At 39.8% G+C, this 12,544-nt stretch overlaps 1 protein-coding gene across 1 annotated transcript in view; it reads right to left on the bottom strand.

The window, feature by feature from the left end:
* Positions 1-396: 396 nt before the first annotated feature.
* The window catches only part of NIM1K (NIM1 serine/threonine protein kinase), a 186,788-nt gene continuing 174,640 nt past the window's right edge, over positions 397-12,544 (bottom strand). The window contains exon 4 of the mRNA XM_053701254.1: positions 397-1,260. Coding sequence (XP_053557229.1) covers positions 511-1,260 — 750 coding nt within the window. The 3' untranslated portion in view covers positions 397-510. The remainder of the gene's footprint in view (positions 1,261-12,544) is intronic.

Here is a 12,544-nt window from a genome sequence, read left to right as displayed (position 1 = left end):
AATCCTCTTGGCTCCCAATACATTTGTGTTTATATAAGTCATTAAATGAGATGCTACTATATAAAATTACTCAATAATATGATATTATAATTTATGATATGCATCTACCATTATTATTGTTTGGGGAATATATGTATTAACCTCAGATAAAACTGAATGAAAGTAGATGTTTTACGTAGTTGATTAAATTTTAGCCAATTTAAAAAACGCACATTAAAAATAATTAAAACTATATTTAATTGAAATTGGCTTTCGTTATGTCTGAAAATGATTTCAAAATATGGAAGTTCTGGCATTAAATATTCTCAATTGGTTGCCAAGAAGTTTAGCAAAAAATGGGGGGGGGGAAAGTAATGACATTATTCGGAGCAAGCATTTTTCTACCATTGTAAGTAGTTTGTTCTGAAAGGCCTCATGTTTTTATTTAAAAATACACAAAAATATATGGTGCTTCCAATGTCAGCACCTGTTAAAAGTTCACTTTACAGAGCAAAAAATTTAAAACACAGTTTATAAAATTGAACAAAACTTAGATGTGTGCCTTATTTCTCGGCGTGTCCGATGTGGCCTCTTTGTATTTTTCTCTCTTGGTTCCGGGTCTGTGATAATTGGGACACTTTCCAGGGACAATTTTTTCTGGACTCTGTGCAGAATAATTCTGTAAATTCCAGTGATTGAACTCCGTGAGTCCTTTTCACGGTTATTAAGAATGTGCTCCTCAGTGATCCCTAAGTTGTCCAGGACATTTTTCACTTCGAGTTCTTCGTTCTTAAGAGTAGTTACGTCTAGCAAGTGTTTTGGATCCAGCTTGAATGGTTCCAGAGGTTTTGGGTACTGTATTCCATGCATCCACTCACTATTCATGATATAATCAACACTGCATCTTTCCGAAGGATTGAGTTGAAGCATGGATTTGATTAGTTTCTGGCATGGTTCAGACACATAGGGGGGAATTGTGTAAGTTCCATCAAGAATGCACTTCTTTAGTTTGGCCACAGTGTCCGCTCGGAAAGGCATACTCCCAGTCACCATAAAGTATAAAAGTATACCCAGAGCCCAAATATCCACAAAAACTCCAATGTAATGTTCATCCCGGAAAAGCTCAGGGGCAGCATATGGAGGAGAGCCACAAAACGTGTTCAAAGTCTCGTCTTTTTTACTTACTGTGCTGAACCCAAAGTCTCCAACCTTTATACAAGTGTTGCTAGTATAAAACACATTCTCAGCTTTTAGGTCTCTGTGAATTATTTGATTATCGTGCTGAGGAAGGAAAAATACATTTCAGTCAATAAGATTTAGAATAAAGATTTTTCAAGTGCAGAAGGTACTAGACACATATAGAAGAATAGTTGGTTTCAAATTCCTTTCAGAAAATAATTTGAAAAGCAAAATCAAATAATTTAACAGAAGTTAAAGGGACAGTCCGGTCAAAATGTAAATGCACATAGATGAATTACATCTTTGAACAGAAACATATTTGCAATATACATCTATTGGCAAAAATGCTTCTAGTAAAAGTTATCACATTTTTCTCTGAACGTGTATGTGAAGCATAGATAGATATTCTCAGCGCACCAGGATTTTAGATAGTGCAGCTGCTCAAAGAACCAGCATGGTTTGTTTCATGTCAGCAATTAACAAATTGAGTCATTACCAGATGGTACAAGCACCTTAGGTTCAAGTGCTGTGTTTACAATGCTGGTGCACACTGCATACTTAAATACACTTTGGAAACATCTATAGCTTTTATTAGAAGAATTTTTGCTAATACATGTATATTACAAAAATGCTTCTTTTCAAATTTGAAATGCATCCATGTGGATTCCAGTTTGAGCTGGAATGTCCCTTTAAATACTTTGCAATTGAAATATACATTCTTTACTTATATATAGTAACATTAACTTTGCAATAGGGTTTCATGATTTATATTGTCCTCCTTTCCTGTGGGCTTTCCAATTCCTATTAACAATGGAAGTATAGACTCCAGACTTTACACTGCTATATTCCATGCAGTCACTGTTTGTACACTTATTTCTAACTGTCCCTAGTTGGGCTCAGCAGAGAAGGTGGTACTCATTGCTTTATGGACACATTGGGGCAGATTTATTATATGTCCTACAGACATCACTAAATGCCGACAGCATATGCTGTCGGCATTTAGCATTACACAAGTAGTTTTGGTGAACTGCTAGTGCAATGCTGACCCCTGCAGATTGGCCGCTAGCAGGGGGTGTCAATCAACCCAATCGTATCTGATCAGGTTGATTGCTGTCTGCCGTTCAGAGGCAGCGGACCAGTTAAACCTGAAGGCTCGTGCGGAAACAGATGTATTAGGCACCATATGATGCCTAATAATTCGGCCCCTAAAGCTTAACTTTAGCGTTTATTTGGTGTTTAACGTCTCATAAAAAGTATGCATAGCGACAGGCATCTAAAAGCTACAGACCCCCAAGACCCACCGTTGGAAAGGTAATCGCCTACTCAAAGGGTTAAAATCAGATTATAGAAAAAAATTTTTAATGAAAAATCGATCTAAAAATAAAGTTTCTATGTAAGACATATTCAAATACAAAGGTTATTCATCTTGAAATAAGGATTAATTTTTAATTATGTAGCATGAGGCTGTATATTCACGGCTGTAGGTTTCAGTTTTTGGTAAATTAATTCCATCAATCCATACACAATGTCATGGTCTCCCAGAGGTTTCTGAAAAGATTATTTTTGGCATTTTCTTTTTAATCTAGAAGATATTATCACATATTCTTGGTTTTGTAGTTCTTAAAACTGAATTTGTATCTGCAGAAATAACTTCACAGCAAAAAGTTTATAAAATAAACAAACATGCAGAGTTGAGAAATAATCCTTAAAGGGGCATAAACACAACATGTTTCTTGATTCAGATAGAGCATAACATTTTCAGATTTAATTCTTTTATCAAATTTGCTTCATTCTCTTGGTATTCTTTGTTGAAAGAACAATGCTTTACTGGGAGCTAGGGGGAACACATTGGTCGAGCCAATGAAAATCAGCTAGCTCACAGTAGTGTATTGCTTCTTCTTGTTATTTAAAGGTAATCATTATTGTTCTCCTTCTAATAAAAGACAGCTGAAAAGTTGATCAAATATGAGCCTATTAAACTAGAGATAGTTCACCTCCCAATAATTTCAATGATCTATTTATGTATCTTTCTATGATATATAAAACAGTCATTTTATAATATAAGTGGGAAAATAATCTGAAAAGTTATTATAAAAATTAACAATTATGTAGAAAATCATAAATTGAGTTGATTTAAAGTGAGTACTAGTGATTTAAATCTGATACACCCTGCTTTCCAACCTAAATAGTTTAAATTTGAACTTTAAAGGGACAGTCTACACTAGAATTTTTATTATTTAAGACAATTATATTAATATATGTTTTACCTCTGTGATTACCTTGTATCTAAGCCTCTGCAGACTGCCCCCTTATCTTAGTGCTTTTAACAGACATGCAGTTTAGCCAATTAGTGCAGACTCCTAAATAACTCCACGGGAGTGAGCACAATGTTATCAATATGACACACATGAAAAAGTACTGTCTAACTGTGAAAAACTTTCAAAATGCTCTGAGCTAAGAGGAGGTTTTCACCGGTTTTAGAAATCAGTTTGAGCCTACCTAGGTTTAGCTTTTGAAAAATACCACCAAGGAAACAAAGCAAATGTAATGATAAAAGTCCATTGGAAAATTGTTAAAAATGTCATGCCCTATCTGAATCATGAAAGTTTCATTTTGACTAGACTGTCCCTTAAAGCTTTTCCTGCCTTAGTTGTTTGTACAGTCAAAACTGTTACTCGTAATGTTTCTTTCTCATGCATTCAGTTTGTTCATTTATTTTTTTTGGGGAGAAACACAGGAATACAGAAAAATTTGTATGAAAAGTGTTCATTACTTCCTGTTACAGCCCCTCATGGGGGATGTGGTCTCTACAGGAAGGCATTTATAGCTTGATGTCAAATCTTCTAGAGTAACTTGAGCTGGCTTAGTGTTTAATGAATGTAAATGAAATAGGAACATTTTTGTTCATGCTCAGAAGATACAGAATGCAACTTACATTCTCAAAATGTCAGCTCTCTTACGTCTCTGGGGGCAGTGGCTACACTGAGAATTTCTAAGTGATCATTTTCTAAGAAAATAAGTAGGTTGTTTTTTTTTTTTTTTTATAACAGTCTTTCTTTTTAGGTTTACTTTGTTTTTACTGAAGGAGCATTGCGTCATATCCCTTTAAAATTGTAATTTTAAAAGCATAATTTGCATTAAGTTGCACTCCAGAAAGTATTGATCATCTTATCCTCTTTGCTGTGGACAATTAGTGACAGTTAAAAAGAAGTTCCACTGATCAAACAATCACTTTGTACAATGTTGTAGAGTAAGATTTTTTTATTATTACAGGATTACAAGAGCCTTTTGGGGAGCAGTGGACAAATAAAATACAAATTTCAGAGTTCAATTACAGGAAAAGTGGATTAAAAAAACAAAATTTATGCTTACCTGATAAATGTATTTCTCTTGTGGTGTATCCAGTCCACGGATCATCCATTACTTGTGGGATATTCTCCTTCCCAACCGGAAGCTGCAAGAGGATCACCCACAGCAGAGCTGTCTATATAGCTCCTCCCCTAACTGCCCACCCCCAGTCATTCAACCGAAGACAAGCAAGAGAAAGGAGAAACTATAGGGTGCAGTGGTGACTGTAGTTTAAAAATAAAAAACACCTGCCTTAAAATGACAGGGCGGGCCGTGGACTGGATACACCACAAGAGAAATAAATTTATCAGGTAAGCATAAATTTCGTTTTCTCTTGTAAGGTGTATCCAGTCCACGGATCATCCATTACTTGTGGGATACCAATACCAAAGCTATAGGACACGGATTAAGGGAGGGACAAGGCAGGCGCTTAAACGGAAGGCACCACTGCCTGTAAGAACTTTCTCCCAAAAATAGCCTCCGAAGAAGCAAAAGTATCAAATTTATAGAATTTAGAAAAAGTATGAAGCGAAGACCAAGTCGCCGCCTTACAAATCTGTTCAACAGAAGCCTCATTTTTAAAAGCCCATGTGGAAGCTACCGCTCTAGTAGAATGAGCTGTAATTCTTTCAGGAGGCTGCTGGCCAGCAGTCTCATAAGCTAAGCGTATTATACTCCTTAGCCAAAAAGAAAGAGAAGTTGCAGAAGCCTTTTGGCCTCTCCTCTGTCCAGAATAGACAACAAACAATGCAGATGTTTGACGAAAATCTTTAGTAGCTTGTAAATAAAACTTTAAAGCACGAACCACGTCAAGATTGTGTAAAAGACGTTCCTTCTTAGAAGAAGGATTAGGACACAGTGACGGTACAACAATCTCCTGATTGATATTTTTATTAGATACCACCTTATGTAGAAACCCAGGTTTGGTACATAACACTACCTTATCTGCATGGAAAATGAGATAAGGGGAATCACATTGTAAAGCAGATAACTCCGAAACTCTTCGAGCCGAGGAGATAGCTACTAAAAACAGAACTTTCCAAGATAAGAGCTTAATATCTATGGAATGCAAAGGTTCAAACGGAACCCTTTGAAGAACCTTAAGAACTAAATTTAAACTCCATGGCAGAGCAACAGGTTTAAACACAGGCTTGATTCTAACCAGAGCCTGACAAAATGCCTGAACATCTGGAACCTCAGCCAGACGTTTGTGCAAAAGAATAGACAGAGCAGAAATCTGTCCCTTTAAATAACTAGCTGACAAACCCTTCTCCAATCCTTCTTGGAGAAAGGATAATATCTTAGGAATCCTGACCTTACTCCATGAGTAACCCTTGGATTCACACCAATGAAGATATTTACACCATATCTTATGATATATTTTCCTGGTGACAGGCTTTCGTGCCTGTATTAAGGTATCAATGACCGACTCGGAGAAACCACGCTTTGATAAAATCAAGTGTTCAATCTCCAAGCAGTCAGACGCAGAGAAATTAGATTTGGATGGTTGAAAGGACCCTGAAGTAGAAGGTCCTGTCTCAGCGGCAGAGTCCATGGTGGAAAGGATGACATGTTCACCAGATCTGCATACCAAGTCCTGCGTGGCCACGCAGGTGCTATCAAAATCACTGATGCTCTCTCCTGCTTGATCTTGGCAATCAGACGAGGAAGCAGAGAAAACGGTGGAAACACATAAGCCAGGTTGAAGGACCAAGGCGCTGCTAGAGCATCTATCAGTGCTGCCTTGGGATCCCTGGACCTGGATCCGTAACGAGGAAGCTTGGCGTTCTGACGAGACGCCATGAGATCCAGTTCTGGTTTGCCCCAAAGTTGAATCAACTGTGCAAATACCTCCGGATGGAGCTCCCAACTCCCCCGGATGAAAAGTCTGTCGACTTAGAAAATCCGCCTCCCAGTTCTCTACTCCTGGGATATGGATAGCTGATAGATGGCAAGAGTGAATCTCTGCCCATAGAATTATCTTTGAAACCTCCAACATTGCTACGGAACTCCTTGTTCCCCCTTGATGGTTGATGTAAGCTACAGTCGTGATGTTGTCCGACTGAAATCTGATGAACCTGACCACAGCAAGCTGAGGCCAAGTCCGAAGAGCGTTGAATATCGCTCTTAGTTCCAGAATGTTTATCGGAAGGAGGGCCTCCTCCGGAGTCCATGATCCCTGAGCCTTCAGGGAGTTCCAGACTGCACCCCAGCCCAGAAGGCTGGCATCTGTTGTTACTATTGTCCAATCTGGCCTGCGGAAGGTCATACCCTTGGACAGATGGACCCGAGATAGCCACCAGAGAAGAGAATCCCTGGTCTCTTGATCCAGATTTAGTAGAGGGGACAAATCTGTGTAATCCCCATTCCACTGACTGAGCATGCAGAGTTGCAGCGGTCTGAGATGTAGGCGGGCAAACGGCACTATGTCCATTGCCGCTACCATTAAGCCGATTACTTCCATACACTGAGCCACCGAAGGGCGAGAAGTAGAATAAAGAACACAGCAGGAATTTAGAAGTTTTGACAACCTGGCCTCTGTCAGGTTAATCTTCATTTCTACAGAATCTATCAGAGTTCCCAGGAAGGAAACTCTTGTGAGAGGGGATAGAGAACTCTTTTCTTCTTTCACTTTCCACCCATGAGACCTCAGGAATGCCAGAACAATGTCCGTATGGGACTTGGCAATTTGAAAATTCGACGCCTGTATCAGAATGTCGTCTAGGTAAGGGGCTACTGCTATACCCCGCGGCCTTAGGACCGCCAAGAGTGACCCCAGAACCTTTGTAAAGATTCTTGGTGCCGTGGCTAACCCAAAGGGAAGAGCCACAAACTGGTAATGCCTGTCTAGGAAGGCGAACCTGAGAAACCGATGATGATCTCTGTGTATCGGAATGTGAAGATAAGCATCCTTTAAATCCACGGTAGTCATATACTGACCCTCCTGGATTATAGGAAGGATGGTTCGAATAGTCTCCATCTTGAAGGATGGAACTCTGAGAAATTTGTTTAGAATCTTGAGATCTAAGATTGGTCTGAAGGTTCCCTCTTTCTTGGGAACCACAAACAGATTTGAATAGAAGCCTTGCCCCTGTTCCTCCTTTGGAACTGGGTGGATCACTCCCATAACTAGGAGGTCTTGAACACAATGGAAGAATGCCTCTCTCTTTATCTGGTTTGCAGATAATTGTGAGAGGTGAAATCTTCCTTTTGGGGAAGAAGCTTTGAATTCCAGAAGGTATCCCTGAGACACAATTTCCAACGCCCAGGGATCCTGGACATCTCTTGCCCAAGCCTGGGCGAAGAGAGAAAATCTGCCCCCTACTAGATCCATTACCAGATCGGGGGCTGATCCTTCATGCTGTCTTAGAGGCAGCAGCAGGCTTCTTGGCTTGCTTTCCTTTCCTCCTGTTTTGTATTAGAGGAAGTTGAAGCTGCACCACTCTTGAAATTTCGAAAGGCACGAAAATTAGGCTGTTTGGTCCTTAATTTGCTGGACCTATCCTGAGGAAGGGCGTGACCTTTTCCTCCAGTAATATCAGAAATGATCTCCTTCAGCCCAGGCCCAAATAGGGTCTGCCCCTTGAAGGGAATGTTGAGAAGCTTAGACTTTGAAGTTACGTCAGCTGACCAGGATTTAAGCCATAGCTCCCCTACGCGCCTGAATAGCAAAACCTGAGTTCTTAGCCGATAGTCTGGTTAAATGAACAACGGCATCAGAAACAAATGAATTGGCTAGCTTAAGGGATTTAAGCTTGTCAAGGATATCATCCAATGGGGTTTCTACCTGTAGAGCCTCTTCGAGAGACTCAAACCAGAAGGCCGCAGCAGCAGTGAAGGGGGCAATGCATGCAAGGGGCTGGAGAATAAACCCTTGTTGAATAAAAATATATATATTTTTTTTTTTAAGGTAACTCTCTAATTTTTTGTCCATTGGATCTAGAAAAGAACAACTGTCCTCGACAGGGATAGTGGTACGCTTAGCTAGAGTAGAAACTGCTCCCTCCACCTTAGGGACCGTCTGCCATAAGTCCCGTGTAGCGGCGTCTATAGGAAACATCTTTTTAAAAACAGGAGGGGGAGAGAACGGTACACCTGGTCTATCCCATTCCTTAGTAATAATTTCAGAAAACCTTTTAGGGATTGGAAAAACATCAGTGTAAGTAGGTACTGCATAGTATGTATCCAATCTAAATAATTTCTCTGGGACTACAATAGTGTCACAGTCATCCAGAGTTGCTAAAACCTCCCTGAGCAATACGCGGAGGTGTTCAAGCTTAAATTTAAATGTAGACATATCAGAATCAGAGTGAAGTATCTTCCCTGAATCAGAAAAATCACCCACAGATTGAAGCTCCCCTGCTTCAGCTTCAGTATAATGTGAAGGTGTATCAGACCTAGCTACTAAAGCGTCAGAGAGCTCTGTATTTATTCTATTTCCAGAGCTGTCTCGCTCTCCTTGCAATCCTGGCAGTTTAGATAATACCTCTGTAAGGGTATGATTCATAACTGCCGCCTTACCTTAAATAATTCCGGTACTGTCAGCATTTTCTAGCATATTCATTTCTCTAGAATTTTTTTTTAAAACTGCACATACCTCAGAGCAGGAGACCCTGCACGCTATTCCCCCAGCTGAAGTTACCCATCTCTTCAGTTATGTGTGAGAACAGCAATGGATCTTAGTTACAACCTGCTAAGATCATCAAAGACCACAGGCAGACTCTTCTTCAACTTTCTGCCTGAGGCTAAAATAGTACAACTCCGGTACCATTTGAAAATAACAAACTTTTGATTGGAGATAAACTACATTAATTCACCACATCTCTCTAGCTACGTCCATTGTCGAGAGCTGCAAGAGAATGACTGGGGGTGGGCAGTTAGGGGAGGAGCTATATAGACAGCTCTGCTGTGGGTGATCCTCTTGCAGCTTCCTGTTGGGAAGGAGAATATCCCACAAGTAATGAATGATCCGTGTGCTGGATACACCTTACAAGAGAAAATGCAATTTTTCTACTCATAACTAAACAAATATTGGACTAAATTATGGAGTTTAATGTTCATTGAATAAATGTCATTTTTTCATAACTCATTACCTATAATAACCTTTATGGTAGTGTTAAATATAAGGCAAAGACACCCCAGCCAAAGGCTTAAATATCCCTCCCACTTTCTCATTACCCCAATCATTCTGCCGAGGGAACAAGGAAAAGTAAAAGAAACATTTGGGTATATATGGTGCCAGAAGATAAAATAAATAATAGGGGACCACCCATAGACAAGAAAAAATGGGCAGGGGCCGTGGACTCTCCCTATCCGGAAGGAAAGGAATTTATCTCGTAAGCATAAATTATGTTTTCCTTGTATGAGAATAATACTAGAGAGCGCAGGAAGATACACCAAACTCCTAAAAATACCTATGAGTCCCCAACTAGGTAACAGAAATGAACATATGAGTGAAAAAATAGATAGGAGCGCTAAAAGCTAAAGGTGCTAAATGTATTAATGTGATATTTGTTAGAAAAAGAAATAAACAAAATAGATGTATGTCTAAAGAAACAAAGATTTATTCACATTATGTGATATAAAATTGTAAAAACGGACGTCTCCGTAAATAAAAACAATTTCTACAATAAAGTTGCCATCATTTGATATAAGAATAAACTTGCAATATAAAGTTCTTATTGCAAGTTTATTCTTATATCAAATGATGGCAACTTTATTGTAGAAATTGTTTTTATTTACGGAGACGTCCGTTTTTACAATTTTATATCACATAATGTGAATAAATCTTTGTTTCTTTAGACATACATCTATTTTGTTTATTTCTTTTTCTAACAAATATCACATTAATACATTTAGCACCTTTAGCTTTTAGCGCTCCTATCTATTTTTTCACTCATATGTTTTCCTTCCAAGATAGGGAGAGTCCACGACTTCATTCCTTACTGTTGGGAAAACTATACCCAAGCTCCAGAGGACACTGAATGAATAACGGAAGGGAATAAAAAGGAAGAGTTGGACCCTATTCTGAGGGCACCACAGACTGCAAAACCTCTCTCCCGAAAGCTGCTTCAGCTGAAGCAAAAACATCAAACTTGTAAGATTTTGAAAAACATAATTTATGCTTACCTGATAAATTTATTTCTCTTGTAGTGTATCCAGTCCACGGATCATCCATTACTAGTGGGATATTCTCCTTCCCAACAGGAAGTTGCAAGAGGATCACCCACAGCAGAGCTGCTATATAGCTCCTCCCCTCACTGCCATATCCAGTCATTCGACCGAAACAAGCCGAGAAAGGAGAAACCATAGGGTGCAGTGGTGACTGTAGTTTAATTAAAATTTAGACCTGCCTGAAAAGGACAGGGCGGGCCGTGGACTGGATACACTACAAGAGAAATAAATTTATCAGGTAAGCATAAATTATGTTTTCTCTTGTTAAGTGTATCCAGTCCACGGATCATCCATTACTAGTGGGATACCAATACCAAAGCTAAAGTACACGGATGATGGGAGGGACAAGGCAGGAACTTAAACGGAAGTAACCACTGCCTGTAGAACCTTTCTCCCAAAAACAGCCTCCGAAGAAGCAAAAGTATCAAATTTGTAAAATTTGGAAAAAGTATGAAGGGAAGACCAAGTTGCAGCCTTGCAAATCTGTTCAACAGAGGCCTCATTTTTAAAGGACCAGGTGGAAGCCACAGCTCTAGTAGAATGAGCTGTAATCCTTTCAGGAGGCTGCTGTCCAGCAGTCTCATAGGCTAAACGGATTATACTCCGAAGCCAAAAAGAAAGAGAGGTTGCCGAGGCCTTCTGACCTCTCCTCTGTCCAGAGTAAACAACAAACAGGTTAGATGTTTGGCGAAAATCTTTAGTAGCCTGTAAGTAAAACTTCAAGGCACGGACTACGTCTAGATTATGCAAAAGACGTTCCTTCTTTGAAGAAGGATTAGGACATAATGATGGAACAACAATCTCTTGATTGATATTCTTGTTAGAAACCACCTTAGGTAAAAACCCAGGTTTTGTACGCAGAACAACTTTATCTGAATGAAAGATCAGATAAGGAGAATCACAATGTAAGGCAGATAACTCTGAGACTCTTCGAGCCGAGGAAATAGCCAACAGAAAAAGAACTTTCCATGAAAGAAGTTTGATATCAATAGAATGAAGGGGTTCAAACGGAACCCCTTGAAGAACTTTAAGAACCAAGTTTAAGCTCCATGGAGGAGCAACAGGTTTAAACACAGGCTTAATTCTAACTAAAGCCTGACAAAATGCCTGAACGTCTGGAACTTCTGCCAGACGCTTGTGTAAAAGAATAGACAGAGCAGAAATCTGTCCCTTTAAAGAACTAGCATATAATCCTTTGTCCAAACCCTCTTGGAGGAAGGACAATATCCTAGGAATCCTAACCCTACTCCATGAGTAATTCTTGGATTCACACCAATGAAGATATTTACGCCATATCTTGTGGTAAATTTTCCTGGTGACAGGCTTTCGTGCCTGTATTAAGGTATCAATTACTGACTCGGAGAAGCCACGCTTTGATAGGATCAAGCGTTCAATCTCCATGCAGTCAGTCTCAGAGAAAGTAGATTCGGATGATTGAAAGGACCTTGTATTAGAAGGTCTTGTCTCAGAGGCAGAGTCCATGGTGGAAAGGATGACATGTCCACTAGGTCTGCATACCAGGTCCTGCGTGGCCACGCAGGCGCTATCAATATCACCGATGCTCTTTCCTGTTTGATTTTGGCAATCAGACGAGGGAGCAGAGGAAACGGTGGAAACACATAAGCCAGGTTGAAGAACCAAGGAGCAGCTAGAGCATCTATCAGTGCCGCTTCTGGGTCCCTGGACCTGGATCCATAACAAGGAAGCTTGGCATTCTGGCGAGACGCCATGAGATCCAATTCTGGTTTGCCCCAACGGAGAACCAATTGAGCAAACACCTCCGGATGGAGTTCCCATTCCCCCGGATGAAAAGTCTGACTTAGAAAATCCGCCTCCCAGTTCTCTACACCTGGGATATGGATCG

Source organism: Bombina bombina, chromosome 2, assembly GCF_027579735.1.
Source record: "Bombina bombina isolate aBomBom1 chromosome 2, aBomBom1.pri, whole genome shotgun sequence".
Lineage (NCBI taxonomy): Eukaryota > Metazoa > Chordata > Amphibia > Anura > Bombinatoridae > Bombina > Bombina bombina.
Note: the sequence above shows the minus strand (reverse complement) of the source record. Positions and strands in the feature narration are given on the sequence as shown.